Here is a 17,583-nt window from a genome sequence, read left to right on the forward strand (position 1 = left end):
AGTGGAAGTGCAATCTCAAGTGTAAATAATTGACTATTTTTAAAATTCTATATCAAATCTTTTTCATAAATCTTGGCATGAATTTGTTTTTAACATTGTTCAGTTTTTGAATATTTCTTGACAAAATTTGTTTTGGAAAAGTAGAATGGAACATTGCCGTTTTTATGTATGGGTAAAAAAAATTGTTATACTAGTAACTACCACTACTACTACCAGTAATAATAATAATAATAATAATAATAATAATAATGAAGTTAACCAACAACAGTAATTTGACTTGAAAAAGTAAAGGACAGTCAAGACATTAAGCGCTGCAACTGATATCCAAGGAAAGATAAAACGATAGATAAACAATGTTATTAAGACAAAAAATAGATATCTGGGAAAAGAAACTAGTTTAGAAAAAAAATATCCTTTCAATAGCTATTAATTATGGCCTTTATTAAAACCAACAATCGATATATAGAACAACTATTTAGTTAAAATAGCAAACGAAATTAATAGTTTCCATAGAAGACATATACAGAGCAAGAACTATTTACACAAAATCTGTGAACAACTGTAATATCCATCCCCACATATACGCACAAAGAAACAATCAAACAGGGATGCAAACTCAAAATATCAAACTGGCTAACCAGTTTACTAGTTTACCAGTTGGTAAACAAACAAAAGTGGCTAAATTAATTATAACAAAATTATTTTTTAATTATTAAAAAAAAATGTAATAGATAAATAGATAAATTACCGTGGTGGGATGGTCTGTAACCGCTCATGGTTCTGTTTGCATAGTACCCGGCAGCATTCATATGTCCGGCGTTACCATCAAGAGCAGAGTGCGGAAAAAACATATCGCTGATGGGATCCTCTGATGACAGAATCCCTGCTGTAGATTCATAAGTATTCCCCACCCTCGGGGCTTCTGGCCTCAGCCAAGCTGGTGTATGTTGCTGATCGCTCATATCCATGGTGATAAAATTTTGATAAAGTCAACAAATTAACGCACTTCGTTAGCAGTATTCAAGGGCTAGGACGATAATCTTTGATAATCACCTTCGAGTACACATAAGATTTATCACACGAATCCCCGATGTCCAATACAGCATGTGAATCGTGCAGGAGGGTCCTTGTCGTGATATGTGAAGATCAACTAAACTGATATGAGTGTTCCAAAGTCAAAATAATCTGCAACGAATAAAATTACACTGCTTAGTACAAGAATATCTTATCTCGAATCGCAGATCCTTTGCACGCCTCTTGTCCCAGTCAAGAATTCTAGATTTGAGGACACTGGCATCCTAGAAAAATGCAATAAAAATACAATATTTGCTGATGATGTTGATCACTAGCAGTGTGTATATATCTCAGATATTGTCCCCATCAGAGATGATCTGAGGCTCAAAGTCTTTCTTGATCTGACTGTTTTGATAAGGCGCGTTTTGAATTGAGAAGAGATGTAAGAGGACCCGTCTTACGTTATCACAAGTTCAAAATCAACCATGCCACGTGCTGCTCTTCCTGATATATACCTACACCATCTCCCCCAAATGCCGTATCAAAATAATCCCTTCGGAAGGGTAGAGATGCTGTTGAAAAAGTGACCGCCCTCAGAAGATGAACAAATGCATTGAATACTCACAGGAAAGAAAAAATAATTAAATCGCTCGGCACGAAGATATATAGATACATATATAAATATAACTAAAGTAAAGTTATCCCAAAACACTTGTGTATTGGACAAGTGCAATACAGTTTATGCGCTCTGCTAAGAATGGTGTGTTTGTTTCATGCTCGTATTCGGCATATTTTTCGACGTTCTAGGCGCCAGAAGGCTTCGGAAGGCAGACGATCTCGTCCAGACAACAAAATTTGAGCCAATCATGCTGTTCGTTTTGACATAATAGCGACACATTCGACCACGCCCCTACCGGTTTAAATTCTATATTGTATGATTCAACAATTGCTCTGTTGTCAATCCCTGGGCAAATTCGATAGCATTTTACAAGTACCATCTGGAGCAAAGCTATTGGTTAAATGGGTTTGTTAGCGATTGTAGGGGCGGGATTGATTGACACCAGAACATCCTATCCGTGATTAGCTTTGAGTCGAGAAAGCTAGTCCATGCGCCAATGGTTAATTTTCCGGGTTCCGAATTTTCTTGTTCTGTCATTATTAGAAACGAGCGAACCGTACATTTATGTCAACTGGCTTTTGTGCGCAAAATTATGGAGGCCGTACTGATGGACTCAAACTGCTCGCAAAGTGCCGCTCTCCCGTTGAGGCGCAACAAAAGTGCTACAATAGATGTTTGCGCTAGGAATCGTGTCTTTGTAAAAGTTATAGCAATAAGATTAGGTGAATATTAGAAGGATAAGAGGTAATTATTAAGACTTTACTCAATACGATGGCCAGCGATACGCGGGTATCTGATGTGTGCGGTATGAAATAAGTAAGCAAAGTCGACCACAGAGAAAGAATGTAAAGCCCGTTTGAAAGTTTTGATATTCATCATCCCGATAGTTTGATATCAAGTGAGAATAAAAGTCGCCACGTATTGAGTGAGTAAGATAAGCGAAGATTAATCCGATCGTATCAGGAATCCCGGCCAGAGAAAATTGAACGTACCAGCTTACGTTGAGAGCAAAAGATAACATCGAATTCAGAGTTTCTTTGAATTGTTGGCTCAGTGAAGAAAATATGAAGAAGGTTGCATATCAAATAGTCGTAAATAAAGAACTTATTTTCGTTATCTCTATATTTACAATATAGACTTAATTTACAACTAGATTCAAAGGAGAACGTAATTTTTTAGCGATTTTCAACTTAATTATGCGCTACGTGTTTGTAGAGCTTTACACTTGCAACTCACCAATTTTCAAAAGTCTCTTGTTCCGAAATTCTTCGTTTGAAAGAAGGCAAAACTGAGGCATATTTTAATAATTTTCCATCGATAATCTAATCGACGCCATTTTGGAAAAAAGAACATTTTCGAAGTTCTGCTTCTCAAACTAATCAAATCTCATCTCAGTGTGTACTCTGTTACAAACAAAATCATTAAAAGAGAAAAAGATGGTATGAGAAATAAAATGAAAATGTAATTTGAAAAATATCCAAATAACAATGCATCAAAGAATTACACTCATTGTGCAAGTTTTGCACATCAAAACCTTTCACTTATACCTCAGTAACTGACTTCTTATGATCAGCTTGTTTGGCCATAGATTTTAATATGTAAATAATTTGTAGCCATTTCTAAGACACAAAAGAGTTTACTTAAGTCTGCCGGTAAATAATGCGTTGTTGTTTTGTTTGTTACCGTGTTTCTGGTCCAAATGCTCGATAAGATCATATATTCAGCGAGAATGAGAGAAGAAAAAAAATATATGTGATTTTTAATACAACCGGAGGAGGATATCGTGATGTTTCAATGTTTACATGTTTGAACAAGTGACTTGATCCGATTTGACTAGAAAATGACGGAAGTTACCCCTACAATTTATTATAGGCCTTAGCACATATGGCTATCCTGCTGTTCTGTAGAATATCAATAAGTATTCGGTAAATATAGATGGAAACCATGCCTCACTAAAAATACAAAAACAAAGATTGAAAATATAGCATTTCAATGTTGATGAAAACGGGAATAAATAGGTAAAGAATATCGAGTATTCGAAATTTCTGTCAAATGTGACAAGACTGCACTTTAAGTATAAAAATTTTAATCACATGAATTACACATGTTTTGTCTTTACATATCACAAAATGTCTAGGCCAATGCGATCCGTTTAACAACAATGTTTTGGCTACGTCGAAGACGAACGAGGTTTTGTTGCGTTGCCTCTCGCATATGCAGTAATGTAAGATATAACAAATTTACAATGATAAAAAAATATTGTATTCGCGTTTTTTGTCTTTCCTAATCAGATATTTTTTCAAATAAGGAGAAGCAAAGTGAACCTGTGCGGTAAAATAATGTTGCGCAGATAATTTGAATAGTGGAGTAAGAGATGAAATAGATGAATACACTTAAAGGGGTTGTGGCACAGTTGTAAGTTAATCAAAACTCGAATGTTCTGAAAAGTGAGAAGAATGAAAATAGTTTTGCTATCAGTTCTTCTACATACCATTACAATAAATAAACCTTAAAATAATGTGTAACTATATCCACATTTTACAATGACTATATCGCCCCTGAATAAATAGGTAAATTAACAAAAATACTAAAACGTGATAATACGTTGAAAATTTAGAGATTATATGTATGTATGTTACGCATGTATTCTTTTCTGCATCTAGACAAAACAAAAAAGCGTATAAAATATCATCCCATCTTATTTGTTTTGCCTGAAACGATAAAAACATAATGATGTGAATCTAAGTTTAACTGCCACTTTGACTCATAATTGTGTGAAAAATATTTACCGTATATTAAGGTGATATTCCTGATTAGTAATCCATTGTTACATGCTGATCACAACTTACGATGTTGATACACCAACGTAAAATTCAGAATACTGATGAATATGTGGATATTTGATTTATAAGGAAACTCTCTCTTCCTAATTACCCACTGTCAACACTCACTCTGTGGCTTTTTTCTTCAAGGGTTCGCCATGCATGGTAGTAATTTCCGAGTCTATTTTCGACGTCCGGTCAATCCGGACTTCATTAAGCGTTGGACAAGATTGTTTGTATTTACCCCTTGCAGTTGTCCATAGTGCGCACCCCAATTACCCCGCTGGAAAGGGACTCGCCATTGTATCATGGGTATGCCCCAAAGTCAAATTATAGTAATTGCAACCAATCTTGCTTTTCCTTTCTTGCGTTGATAAGTTTTGTATGAGACTGTCCTCTTTCCGCACCTTATCTGATCGTATATAATTCAGTAGGTGTAAATATTTAATTGAATTAACCACCCGGTTCTTTACAGTGACAAGCATTTCCTCTCAGGATTACGTCAAGAATTTTATCATCTGCACATCGTCTCTCCCTCCTTTGGGCAACGTAAAAATTCCATTAACTTATAATCTTTTTCATCGGAGCATTTTGCATACATATACTCATATACATCTTTACTGTTCCTGTTGAATCTTTGTTGTCTTGTAATTAAATGACCGCATTCGAAACAATATTGCATCCCAAAAAATTACACTTCTTGACAATAAACTTAACTGATCGGGTACATAACAGAAAGGCGGTTCTTCGGGCTTTACATCAAAGAATGTAAAAATATACGCAAAATAGAAGCAAACATAACTAATGAAATTGTCAGATTCATGTTTGGGAGAGACAGCTATGTAGAGGTAACACTCTGTCCTTTCCACGCTATACATTGGTACGTGTAGGTAACACTCAGTCCTTACCACACTATACATTGGTACGTGTCGTCATATTTTAAAATCTGTATATATCCATTCTTTGTATTACTGCTTCCAATATGTTGTTTTCATTTTGCCGGGAGGACAAACATAATTATTCATTTGTTGATTTATTACAAAATAAACCAAATGCAATTCTAGCATAAGTAACTATAGGAAGAAATTATTAGAAGTAAGTGACAATGATATCAACCATCTTTTTTTCTTTTCAAGTAACTTAGAGTAACTTTAGATTATATTTTTTTATGTTTATATTAAACAAGTTAAACTTCAAAATTAAGAAGTATAACTAATCGATCGCATACAAAAATAAAAATAAATCTTGTACTACTATTATATGTATATTTTCTTTTACTTAAGTGGTTTATCAGTCCATTCAGAATTTGTATTTTAAATTTTTTTTTAAAAATTTAATCCTTTGTTCAAAAGATAGGGAACTAGATTGATGATCAGAAACCTTACCAGATCATAAAAATTTGTTCCATGGAATTATCAAGACAGAAATGAAACAGATGTATTGTACCAATGTATTACTACATCTATACACAATGTACCAATGTATTACTACATTTATACACAAACATTTCTCATTCTATTTATGAAGTTATCGGGTCATTCATCCATTCAAGCAAGTGTCAATCTATCTTCGAAACTAGCGATCGGTATCTGCTTATCTAATATCAAAGGACGTTGTTTAGATGAACATTCAATTTCCAGATACGAGAGTAAAACGACATATTTCACCGACGCAAACTTTGACGAAATAAAAATGAGTAAACAAATTATGCTCGTTTTCTTCCATATACCCGTGGAAACGAATATATTTTGCATTATTAATTTTAAATATTATGTAGCAAAATATGTACATGTGTGTATGTGGGTGAATGCTAGCAACTCTCTCTCTCTCTTTCTCTCTCTCTCTCTCTCTCTCTCTCTCTCTCTCTCTCAGACACACACACACACACAAATGTTTTGTTTTCCTGTTTAAAATCAAGGCAAAATTGCTTGCATAAAAATAAAATAGACGGAAAACAGAGCAGTAAGTCTTGATCCCTATTTAATATATAGAAGCACCATCAAAACAACGTTCGTAAATTTTAATTTTGTCACTCAATTAGTACAGTTGATGTCAGGCTAATCAATAATTTGATGTACAGGGAATATGATAGGCTAATCAATAATTTGATGTACTTTGCATATTGTATATTGTAGCAACAATGTATACATATGGACAAGGAAGAAAGGGGGAAGGTGTGAATCTCCCAGCTTTCTCTCTTGTTTTCTTTCGTTTTTTATTTCATAATTTTAATAAGGAATAGAGCTTAATTAAAAGCGAATTGAATTCTTGCTTTTCAGTCCGTGAATTTCCACTTGATAATAATTTTATAGTGTTGCTTTGAAGAGTATTCTTACTCTAATTATCTGTTATTTTAGTAAATGATGTGTGTGTGTGTGTGTGTGTGTGTGTGTGTGTGTGTTTGATTTGGACCTTTTACGTAGCTTTAACAATTTGTTTCAGTCATATTGCTACGATGTCTGCAGTGTGGCTGTTTATAGTCATGTCTAGGACTGGAGCATCATGCAACAGACATGTAGCATCATGTCTCACAGTCACATAATCGTGACAGCAGGCCGACCAGTCCTAAAACCAGCTTCTTAATGCTGAATGTGTACTGAGGCAGCTGTTAGCACCATTTTATATGTCTTTGGTATGATTAGGCAGGGGTTCGAACCCGCGACCTCTCGCATCCAAGGCGGACGCTCTAACCACTAGACCACCGGGAGCGGTGTAAATGATGTTGGAAAGCATGTTGGAAGTCGGTAGGTAGGTAACCAGCTCGATGGATTGAAAGAGGGACGGACGGATAGAGAGATGTGGATATAAACATACATTCATCCACGCACCATTCTTCATCCGTTTTATCTATATTTCTATCCATCAACCTATGTCATACCCTAGAACAAAATTTAAGGGGGTAGATAGAGAGGGAGGCATGTAGAAATGCGCGCGTGTATAGTAACACCGTCAACATAACTGATAAGCCATGTTGATTAAGAGACAGTCTTCACTGAACTTAAAGAAACGACGATACGATTTCCATGCTTATTCAAATTCACACGTAAACACATTTTGTAATGCACGTAAATGAAGAGAGTGCAGAATGAAACAAATCTGTATTCGGAGTACCTCCTGCAAGATGCAAATGTACACAACTAACTTTCGCATACGACAAAATTCACTTAGGTATTTAAATATACATGCATAAGTACATACACGTTTAAATTCGTAAATGTATGTCAGATATGCATGAGAATGGATGAATACACGTTGAACATACACGAATTCATAATTTGTATTAAGACGAATATGCACCGTATTTTTATGTACATTGATGTATGTACGTATATATATATATATACATATATATATATATATATATATATATATATATATATATATATATATATATATATATATATATATATATATATATATATATATATATATATATATATATATATATATATATATATATATATATATATATATATATATATATGCAGGTCAACAAAAAATATTCTAAAAACAATAAGGTACAAAGACTGATTCATAAACCGTGTTTTATCTTACTGCTGTATATTTCGTACATTTATATTTTGTTTTCTCATAGGGTCCGACACGATTAATGAAACGAAGAGAAATTGAAGGGAAATTCTCTATAGATCGACGTATGTTAACTGCTATTGTCTGCGCCGCCAATCCTTTTTGTTATCCATAGTTAGATTTTATGGCGGAAATGTGCTACTTCGTGATAATTATGTCTGAAATTAATTACATTTGAAATATGCATGTTAAATAGCATGTACACTGTACACCTTTTTGGTGTATGTGAAACGATTTGTGCACATTAATGGTAAATATGAAATACTTTACTCCGTACTCCGTAGTGACCGAGAGCACATGCAACGTACATATTTATAGTGATAAATGTAGTCTACACTGTACCTATTTGTGATTAATGTGATTTACAACGTTGAACATAAAGTATCATTGATTAAAACCAATATAAATGTAAGTCCTACACACACATATTATATATATATATATATATATATATATATATATATATATATATATATATATATATATATATATATATATATATATATATATATATATATATATATATATATATATATATATATATATATATATATATATATTGAACCTCCCTCTTGCGGATATTACGAATTAAACAATTAGCATATATGTATTACGAATAATCTCGTTTTTAATAACTGAAACATGATTAATTAATTAATTAATTGGTTAATAAAAAAATCTTTGTGGTACTAACGGTGATCATTTATATAGCCTCCTTCAAATATATTGATAACACCACGAGTAAATACTTTGCTACACCTGACCGCTTACTTGGATGTTTAAAGCGAATTTTGTATTCGGAGATAAACACATGATAATTCAATACCATTATATCCCGTTTTAGAAGTATGCTATACATCCGAACACTTCTTTTTATTTGAATACAAAAGACGACATGTGTGATTCAAACAACAAGAAAATTATAACAAAACATATTGAAGAAATTTTTAATTTATGTATTTTAGTTTATATATATAATGTTTGTGTCCTTGTGTATGTATGTGTCTTTGTGTATGTGCTTTTTAATAGTTTGCTCAACTTCACGCCGAAAGAAAAATGATAACAATCTTGGTTATTACCGTAGGACGTATATCAAAAGTAGGTTGTTGTTGTTGTTGTTCTCGGGTTTAACGCCATTTTTTCAGCACAAGATAGGCTATACATTGCGACCAGTATAACTGGTGGAGGAAGAACCCTGGAAAACCCAGGGAAGAAAAACCTACTCTCGAGAAGCTACTGGCAGGCTTTCCCACGTACCCACGCTAGGCGAGCCATGGACTCGAACCCACGCAGGCAGAGGTGAGATGGCAGTGATCCGGAACGGTGAGCGCTTTAGACCACTCGGCCACTCGGGGCCCCTCAAAAGTAGGTATATTAATATTTTTCAGTTACGACAACAAATAGTCACCCCCACCCCCACATTCTATTATGTGCTCTGTTGTGCCTTGTGCGTTTCAAATACACATATTCTTATAAATCTGGCCGGGCATCCCCAGAAGATCAAATCTATGTGACTTTCGTACACCTGTGTTATTCTAGACCATTAGCTCATTTAGAATGGAAAATTAATGATACTTTCAATCGAAGTATGTCTTATGCGATTCTCTATGTTACTTCTCTACTAATCAATCGGACTGGCTGTATCCAAATGTTACAACAATCAAAACCTGGTCAAAAGACCCAAAGACTGATTAAAACATTACAAATTTAAATTTGATTTTCTCTGTGAGTAACTCTGTTTGTCTAATCATCTCTAACTTGAATTCTCCACCCCCACCCACCCACCCCCACCCAAAAAATCGAGTCAGAGTGCCTTTCTTCAATTTCACGTTTTATATATCTTATACCACCTTATGTAAATTTGTACCTGCACATTTTTAGAAGCATTCGCATACATTTGCATATACATATATATGCTGTTACATAAAATTGTATAAACAATTGTACAAGCAATAAGTAAGCTATTGCAAAACAGATTCATTGAAATCAAACTTAACGTTCTCGATTTAATTCCATTCCAATAACTATTGAATTAAATTCACTCCAAGTTGGAAGAATCGTCCACAGATAAACCAACACCGAATGCCGTATATACGCATTTATAAATCAGGTATAACTGCAAATTGCATAGATCCAGGTCTACCTTGTCTATGCAGTTTGCTGAGAATAATCAGAAGAAACTAACAACATAGACCCTGACCTGCCTGCGCATTATGTGACAGAAAATCAGCGTCAATGCTAGTTGTAGCTTGACTGGTACTTATAACATCGTATATACGGTAATAACATTTAAATTGATTGCAAAGATCAAAACCAGTCAAATAACTGTTGAAAAATACACGATCGAGACGCCATAACCAGCTCATTAATTTTGTCAAACAATTCTCGTAGATTTAATTACCTAAAGCTAACAATGTATGTATGTATGTATGTATGTATGTATGTATGTATGTATGTATGTATGTATGTATGTATGCATGCATGTATGTATGTATATATGTATGTATGTATGTATGTATGTATGTATGTATGTATGTATGTATGTATGTATGTATGTATATGTGTGTGTGTGTGTGTGTGTGTGTGTGTGTGTGTGTGTGTGTGTGTAATGAATGCTACTTTGAAGACTACTCTACTATTTATTTCATTGTTTCCCAATATTTTCTTATTGCGTCACTACAAATATTTTTTTCTGAGACTCACGACCCCATTTCCACATTTTGATATGTTTTACAACCCTCAAAAACATCGTGGTGACCCTTCGCGACTTTCCAGAACGTCCTCGCGATCCTGATCTAGGTCGCGACCTGGGGGTTGGGAACCACTGATTGATTTAATAGCGTACATATTTCGACATTATTATTCATTTAATACGTAAATATTTCTGCATAGTAGTTTATACTGTAAAACATTTTCTGAACTGGTTATCGGCCTTTTTTAACCACTATTTACATTTTCGAAATAAATAAAGAAGGAACCAAACATATGTATGAAAGCCGTAGTAAAAGTCATATTTTCAGGTATGAACTATGGACCGAGGCTCGGCAAGGCCTCGTGTTTAGATGAGACTGTCAGTGATGCATAGGATGGATTCCAGTTCTCTTCCTGTACTACTATGATCGATTTCGATTGTTCCCTTCTGTGGATGCCAAAAACGCAGCACTTGTATTGACAGCCAGTAATTGCAACGAACAGGGAATTCAATCTATATAGATCGGAGATGCAATATTTGGGAGGGGGGGGGGATTTGCGGCAAAAAGATACTTTATTTTTAGATTTATAATTATATAGATAACCCCTAATAATACAAACTTTATATTTCTCCCAAAGGACAATAATTTAAGCCCTCTCCACAAAAAGTAAGTGGTGAGAGAACCATTTACCCATCTCAGTTACATTAGTAAAATGTATTATTGCTTTCTCCAAATTAGATAATTGTAATGTATGATACCAATGTAAATTAGTTGGTGTTATATGATACAAATATCCGTACTTGTCACTAGCGTGAGTTGACCTATCTACAGGTACAGCGAAGAAGAAGAAACAATAGATGTGGCTGAGGTAATGGTGAAAATATGGGTTATGATGGCTTACGTCGAAAGGATAGTAGAATTATCATTAGCAGCAACAATGATAATGGCAGTAACGGGCATCGAATTATAGAAGCAGAGGTTTCGTCAACATGATAGTAGTAGTTGTAGTTGTTGTTGTGGCTGTATGGGACGATATGCTGCAACAGGAGTAGTAGTAGTAGTGGTAGTAGTAGTAGTTGTAGTAGTAATCGCATTGGCTGTGATGGCATATGTGCAAACGGCAGGATTGTTATTAGCAGCGACAATGGCAATGGCAGTAAATAGCGTCGAGTAAAAGAACAGAGATGGAAAGGTCAACGTAGTAGTAGTAGTAGTGGTAGTGGTAGCAGCAGCAATAGTAGTAGTATTTGTTGTTGCTGTTGCTGTTGTAAGGGAGTAGAAGTATTAGTAGTAGTCGTAACGGTATCCGCAGAAGTACCAGCAACTAATAGCAATAGTAGTGTTAGCAGTTGTCATTGATGTTGTTATATAGGTAAGTGGAAGATACGGAGATGGAAATGTAATAGTAGTAGTAGTAGTAGTAGTAGTTGTGGTGAACGAAGAAGAAAAAGAAGAAATCCCTGTAATCTCCTCACCTCAATAGTCACCACAGTAAGATACCCGATAGAATGAAAAATTATAAGAACCAGAAGTCTCCAGCCAGAATCAAATACTCTGTGAAACTATAAACTGCCACACTGCAGACATCGTAGCGATATGACTGAAAAATTGTTAAAGTTACGTTAAAAATCCAAATCACACGCACACACACACACACACACACACACACACACACACACGCACTGTGCAGTGTTCTTACATATCATTATATAACACGTGTTTATCAAGATACTGTATAATAAGCATTCATTTTTTAGATAACACGTGTTTATCAAGACACTTCATAATAAGCATTCATTTTCTAGATAAGTAAATGAATAAATTAGTCATTTAGATAAGAACGAACATAATTTTAGCGAGAAATATCAATAAACAAATGCTTACCAAATTCTGATTTATTAAGATATTATCAGCAACGAACAATCTTAATGAAAAATGGGCTTTCCAGGTAGTATGCAAAAGAAGATTAATTTTATTAAGACATATCATACGTGTGCAATAATTAAATAGAATACAACCAAGTGCATTAAACTTACTCTTAGATGATGTGACTATCCAAAATGAAATGTATATATAGAATTAATTTCAGTTTGTGTGTTGCATTAATTTAAAAGCTTGCTTATGCCATTTATTTTGTTTGCTGAAGAAATTATTGTAAAACTAAAAACGCAAGAAAATATCACATTTAAAGCGTAATTTTTTATTACACGTGTCCAAAACATAAAACTCGATATTCTTGATTGGCCCTTTTTCATGTGACTTAAAAATTGAATACTTCTGTTCATCAGCAGTGTCAATATTTCCAGTTATCCATAGGAAATCTCTTGCACTGAGAAATCTAAGCTGTGGGAAAGGGACACAAATATTGTGTAAATAGATATTACTTTATAAACGAAAAGTTTTGAAAAATATAAATCACGTTTCTTTATAATTACTAATATACAATATTTTTCTTTACCTGGTATTTTCTCCATGAAAGACTGTTTTCTCCGAACTGTCTTTAAAGTCCGCTGACAGTATTCGCCCTACCGTGGTACTACAAAGAATTACTTATGGTGATTAACACCGATGAATTTTAATCCGATTGTCACAGGGAGTTAGGAGAGATAGGAAGAGACTCAGAGTACAAAGTGAATATAATACAACCGCATAGTTATCAGATGCCGTCCCGCATAATTTACTTCATCCAGACCCGAGCGTCAATCAAAATGAGTACGCGAGTTGTTCCCCTTGTTTCACTCGCATAATTAAAAGGTATGTTTGGTTGATGTCACATGTAAATGAATTACATGAATTTCATACAAACGCGATATATTAACAGTGTCTGGCGACATTTGGAAATGCAAAAGTTATGATACTTAACGCGGTTTAGATCAAATCCACAGAAAATAAACGAGTGGTACCTTTTTTTGCTTATTACATTTTTTGCAGCTTGCAAGTGAAAGAAATTACAATTTCCCAATTTCCGTATATACTCTGATCTTAGTATGACATGATTAGTTATTGTTGTTTCATCAAGAAGTCAAAGAAGAGCTCTCTCTCTCTCTCTCTCTCTCTCTCTCTCTCTTCAGGAGAGTGCATGGGTAACTTTAATACATATCGCTTGTCATAAATTTAACAACATCATGTGTGGAAGAAAATAATAGTTCTAATCACGTTAGAGAAAAAAAAACCCGTATTATGTCATAGTTTCAGGTGCATTTTTCTTTCAATATCTAATTTCTAATATTTATGTTTCATGTCGCTAAAGGTAAACGAAACTTACTATTTAACCAATCTAAGCGACGCAAACAATATCCCTTCCACCGTCTTGACTTGAAGATATTTAATTTCTGAAAAGGTACTGATAATAGCAGTTTCATAAAATCTGTATTTCTATCATGTATTCGTAAGCCAATCACATTGGTATATATTGTAACGGAAATTCGGCCAAAGTCGTTCTGCAATCACCGGTGTCCGAATTAAAGATTAAAATATGATAAAAATCAACATGCCAAAAAAATGCAGATTGAAAACTCGACGAAGAAACCACAGAACATCAAAAGCTGTCATTTTAAGCGTGACATCCCAAACAGAATAACTCACAAAGACAAATTGTTATTGATGGTGCCAATTCCAGAATCCCCTATCCCTCTACCATTCCTGCCCCAAAATCTCACTTAAAAAAGAACTCAAAGCAAGTGTAAGGGTTCTTTACAACTAGATGGTTAAAATTTGACCCGCAAACGCTTGAAAAGGACTCAGTAAATTATGAAAACATATAATACATTGCCTTCCATGTTTAATATGACAAACCAGTCTTGAAATTAACTGACCGAATCTGTTAAAAAAAATTGCAGGCGATGAATTTAGTTTTAGAAGAATGTTGATTTACTAGAAGTATTTTCTGTTGATTGTATAGCAAACAAAAATTCTTCGACTTTGTAAACTTGAAATTCTTTTCTTGCAAACTTATACTTTAAAGCCATTGTTATGCAGGCCTGGCCCTAGGACAAGGCGAAGAGGCAATGGCCTTGGTCCTCACGCTTTCATGCAATGCAATTTTTTTGTTTGTGGCCCCGTGCTCATCGCTTGCTGCCTTGGGCCCCATATGTTGTCCTGATCCCCGCACATCCTAGGGCCGGGTCTGTTGTTATGTATATTTAATTTGTAACATTTGTTAGTTTTATTTTTATTCCTTATGTAATATGGGTTATGTAAAATTGTATTTTGTAACTGACCTTGTCCAAAATAGGGGCCCCGAGTGGCCGATTGGTCTGCGTAGGTTCTAGTCTCGGATTTGGCCAATGTGTATGTGAGAAAGCTTGCCAGTAGCTTCTTGTGTGTCAGTGGTTCTTTCTGGGGTTTTCCCGGGTTCTTCCTCCACCTTTAATAGTGACCGCCATGTATAGCCTATCGCGTGCTGAAAAATGGCGTAATTCTTTAAACAAGTAATACATATTTCATATTTCTCTGTGAGTATAGGTTAAATATTACGATCATTATCTTGGTCTTAAGCAATGACATTATGTTTACATTGTTCTTTAATATAATTTTAGTTACAGACCTTGTCTAATTAAAGCTTGAATTGTTCTGGAAATTAACTTTTGTCTTACATCCTGGCTCTTCTTTTGTGTCATGATGCAAACAACTTTTGTTTTGATCAGTGTTTGATTTGGGCTGAAATTATTTGATTCAGTCTTCTTCTCTGGAAATACAAAGTGCTCATTTATAATATTCTTGAGAAGAAGAAAAAAGACATTAACTGGGAATTATGATAAAGTTAAACAAGGAAACCTTGGATTATATAAATGTGATTCAGCAAAAGACTGTTGTCATTATCATTAACATTTAGGCCAATGGTACATTAGTACATTAGAGACTACATGCCTTTACAGGCACGTCAACACATTCATCGTTGGGAATTATTTGGAATACCACTAAAGTTTATTCAGAGCTTATTCATTAGGACTTGTGTTAATAATTATATCATTATTTGGGATTTAATTGCCAATACTGAAAGTTCTTTTTACGTTTTCACTTTGTTTTCTGAGGGGAAAAATTATTTGCTGAATTTTGCAAAGTTTGTTGCGTCCCACTCTTTTCGATTATTTATTTTAAGACCATACAGTCGTAAAACCATCTTTTAAAACTGTAAATGAAAACTGCTTTAAACGGAAATTCGAAATTAGATTTGAAAATCTCAAAGCGAATGATATACGGTTGCAAGCAAAGTCATCATGCACCATGTATTGTGGTTTGTTTTCTGAACGACAATATAAAGTGAATCACGTATTCTGTTTGAAACCAAAACTGTTTCTAAAAGCAAAACTTTAATCATTCACATATCATGTCGTTATTAAGTGATAAATATATCAATCATATCTATTAAAATAATAATAATAATAATAATAATAATAATAATAATAATAATAATAATAATATAAAGAAGAAGAAGAAGAAGAAGAATGATGACTTTGTATAGTGCCTAATCTTTAGAAGCTCTAAGCGCTTTACAACATTAGACAACACATAACAAACATATATAATGATATAATTACAAAAAAACAAACACCATAAAATTAGAAAACACAAAACATGCTGAAAATATACAAGGTAAGGAAACATTATTAGGTATTTAAGTCTGTTGTTGCAGTCGAAATAGGTGAGTTTTAAGAGCCCTCTTGAATGTGATCACAGTGTCTTTGTGTCTAAGTTTAGTGGGCTTTTCGTTCGATGGGCCCTAGTATGCAAAAGAACGTTGCCCATATGATTTCATTTTCTTAGTGGGAATAATGAGTATACGATTGTCAGAAAAGGAGCGTAAGTGTCTTGTTGCTGTGTACATATGGGTGAGGTCGGAGAGGCATGTTGGACTGGAGCCCGCCAGTGAAACATAGCACAGAGAACAAATTTTGTGTTTTTTTTGGGATCGGATATATAGCCAGTGTATGGTACAGAGCAGGGGGAAGGTGTGCTCTGATTGTAGTACTCTAAGGATGGTCCGAGCAGAATTGTTTTGAACTTTTTGAAATTTCTGGAGCAGATATTGGGACGAATTGAGTTACAATAGGCTAGTCTTGAAAATACTAAGGAACACACAAGTGTTTTAGTGGCATCAAATGAAAGATATTTGCGAATGGAGCTGATGCGTCTTAGCTCAAGATATGCAGCCTTGCATATGTTCATGGCATGTTGGTGCAAAGAAAGAGTACTGTTGAGAATAACACCTAGGTTTCATACTAACTTTGTGGATTTAATGTTGGCGTTGCTAATATTTATTGTTTGAAGTAAAGGATATGAATGAGAAAGTCTTTATGTTGTAATCAGAACGGCTTCAGTTTTAGCATCATTCACCTGCAGCTTGTTACATGTCATCCATGATTTCACATCGGAAATGCACCTGTATACACCTTGGATGGTAGCATCAACTTCAGTAGGATGGCTAGATTTGTAAATGTGGGTGTCATCAGCGTACAATCGGTGAGACACTGGATGATGATCTATGACACTTGACAGCGGCTGATTGTACATAATGAAGAGAACAGGTCAAAGAACAGACCCCTGTCGAACATCGCAACATAGATCAACTAGGCTGGAGTGTTTTCCATTTGCGGTCACAATTTGTGTCCTTTTGACAAAGTATAACTTGAACCATATTAAGGCTGTATCATGAATGCCAAATACATTCTGGAGACGGTGAAGTAATATATCATGGTCTATTGTGTCAAATGCTGTAGACAAGTCAAGGAGGGTGAGGATTGTAATATTTCCGCTATCCAAAGCAGAGAGAAGGTCATTAACGACTTTAAGAAGAGTAGTTTCAGTACTGTGGCAAGGGTGATATTTAGACTGTGTATTGCTAAGA

At 34.5% G+C, this 17,583-nt stretch overlaps 1 protein-coding gene across 5 annotated transcripts in view; it reads right to left on the bottom strand.

The window, feature by feature from the left end:
- LOC149788017 (transcription factor GATA-3-like) overlaps positions 1 to 17,583 on the bottom strand; it is a 72,724-nt gene that overhangs the window by 34,035 nt on the left and 21,106 nt on the right. Inside the window, exons 1-2 of one of the 5 annotated variants that reach the window (XM_089974286.1) lie at positions 13,195 to 13,333; positions 749 to 1,185 (exon numbers count right to left, since the gene is read on the bottom strand). In XM_089974286.1, coding sequence (XP_089830412.1) covers positions 749 to 968 — 220 coding nt within the window. In that variant the 5' untranslated portion in view covers positions 969 to 1,185; positions 13,195 to 13,333. Of the gene's footprint in view, positions 1 to 748; positions 1,784 to 4,422; positions 4,442 to 13,194; positions 13,334 to 17,583 lie in introns of those variants that run through there. The other 4 variants (XM_089974287.1, XM_089974285.1, XM_089974288.1 and 1 more) reach the window with 4 other exon arrangements.

The sequence above is a fragment of the Sinohyriopsis cumingii genome, chromosome 11, assembly GCF_028554795.1.
Source record: "Sinohyriopsis cumingii isolate HCF-2022 chromosome 11, ASM2855479v2, whole genome shotgun sequence".
NCBI lineage: Eukaryota > Metazoa > Mollusca > Bivalvia > Unionida > Unionidae > Sinohyriopsis > Sinohyriopsis cumingii.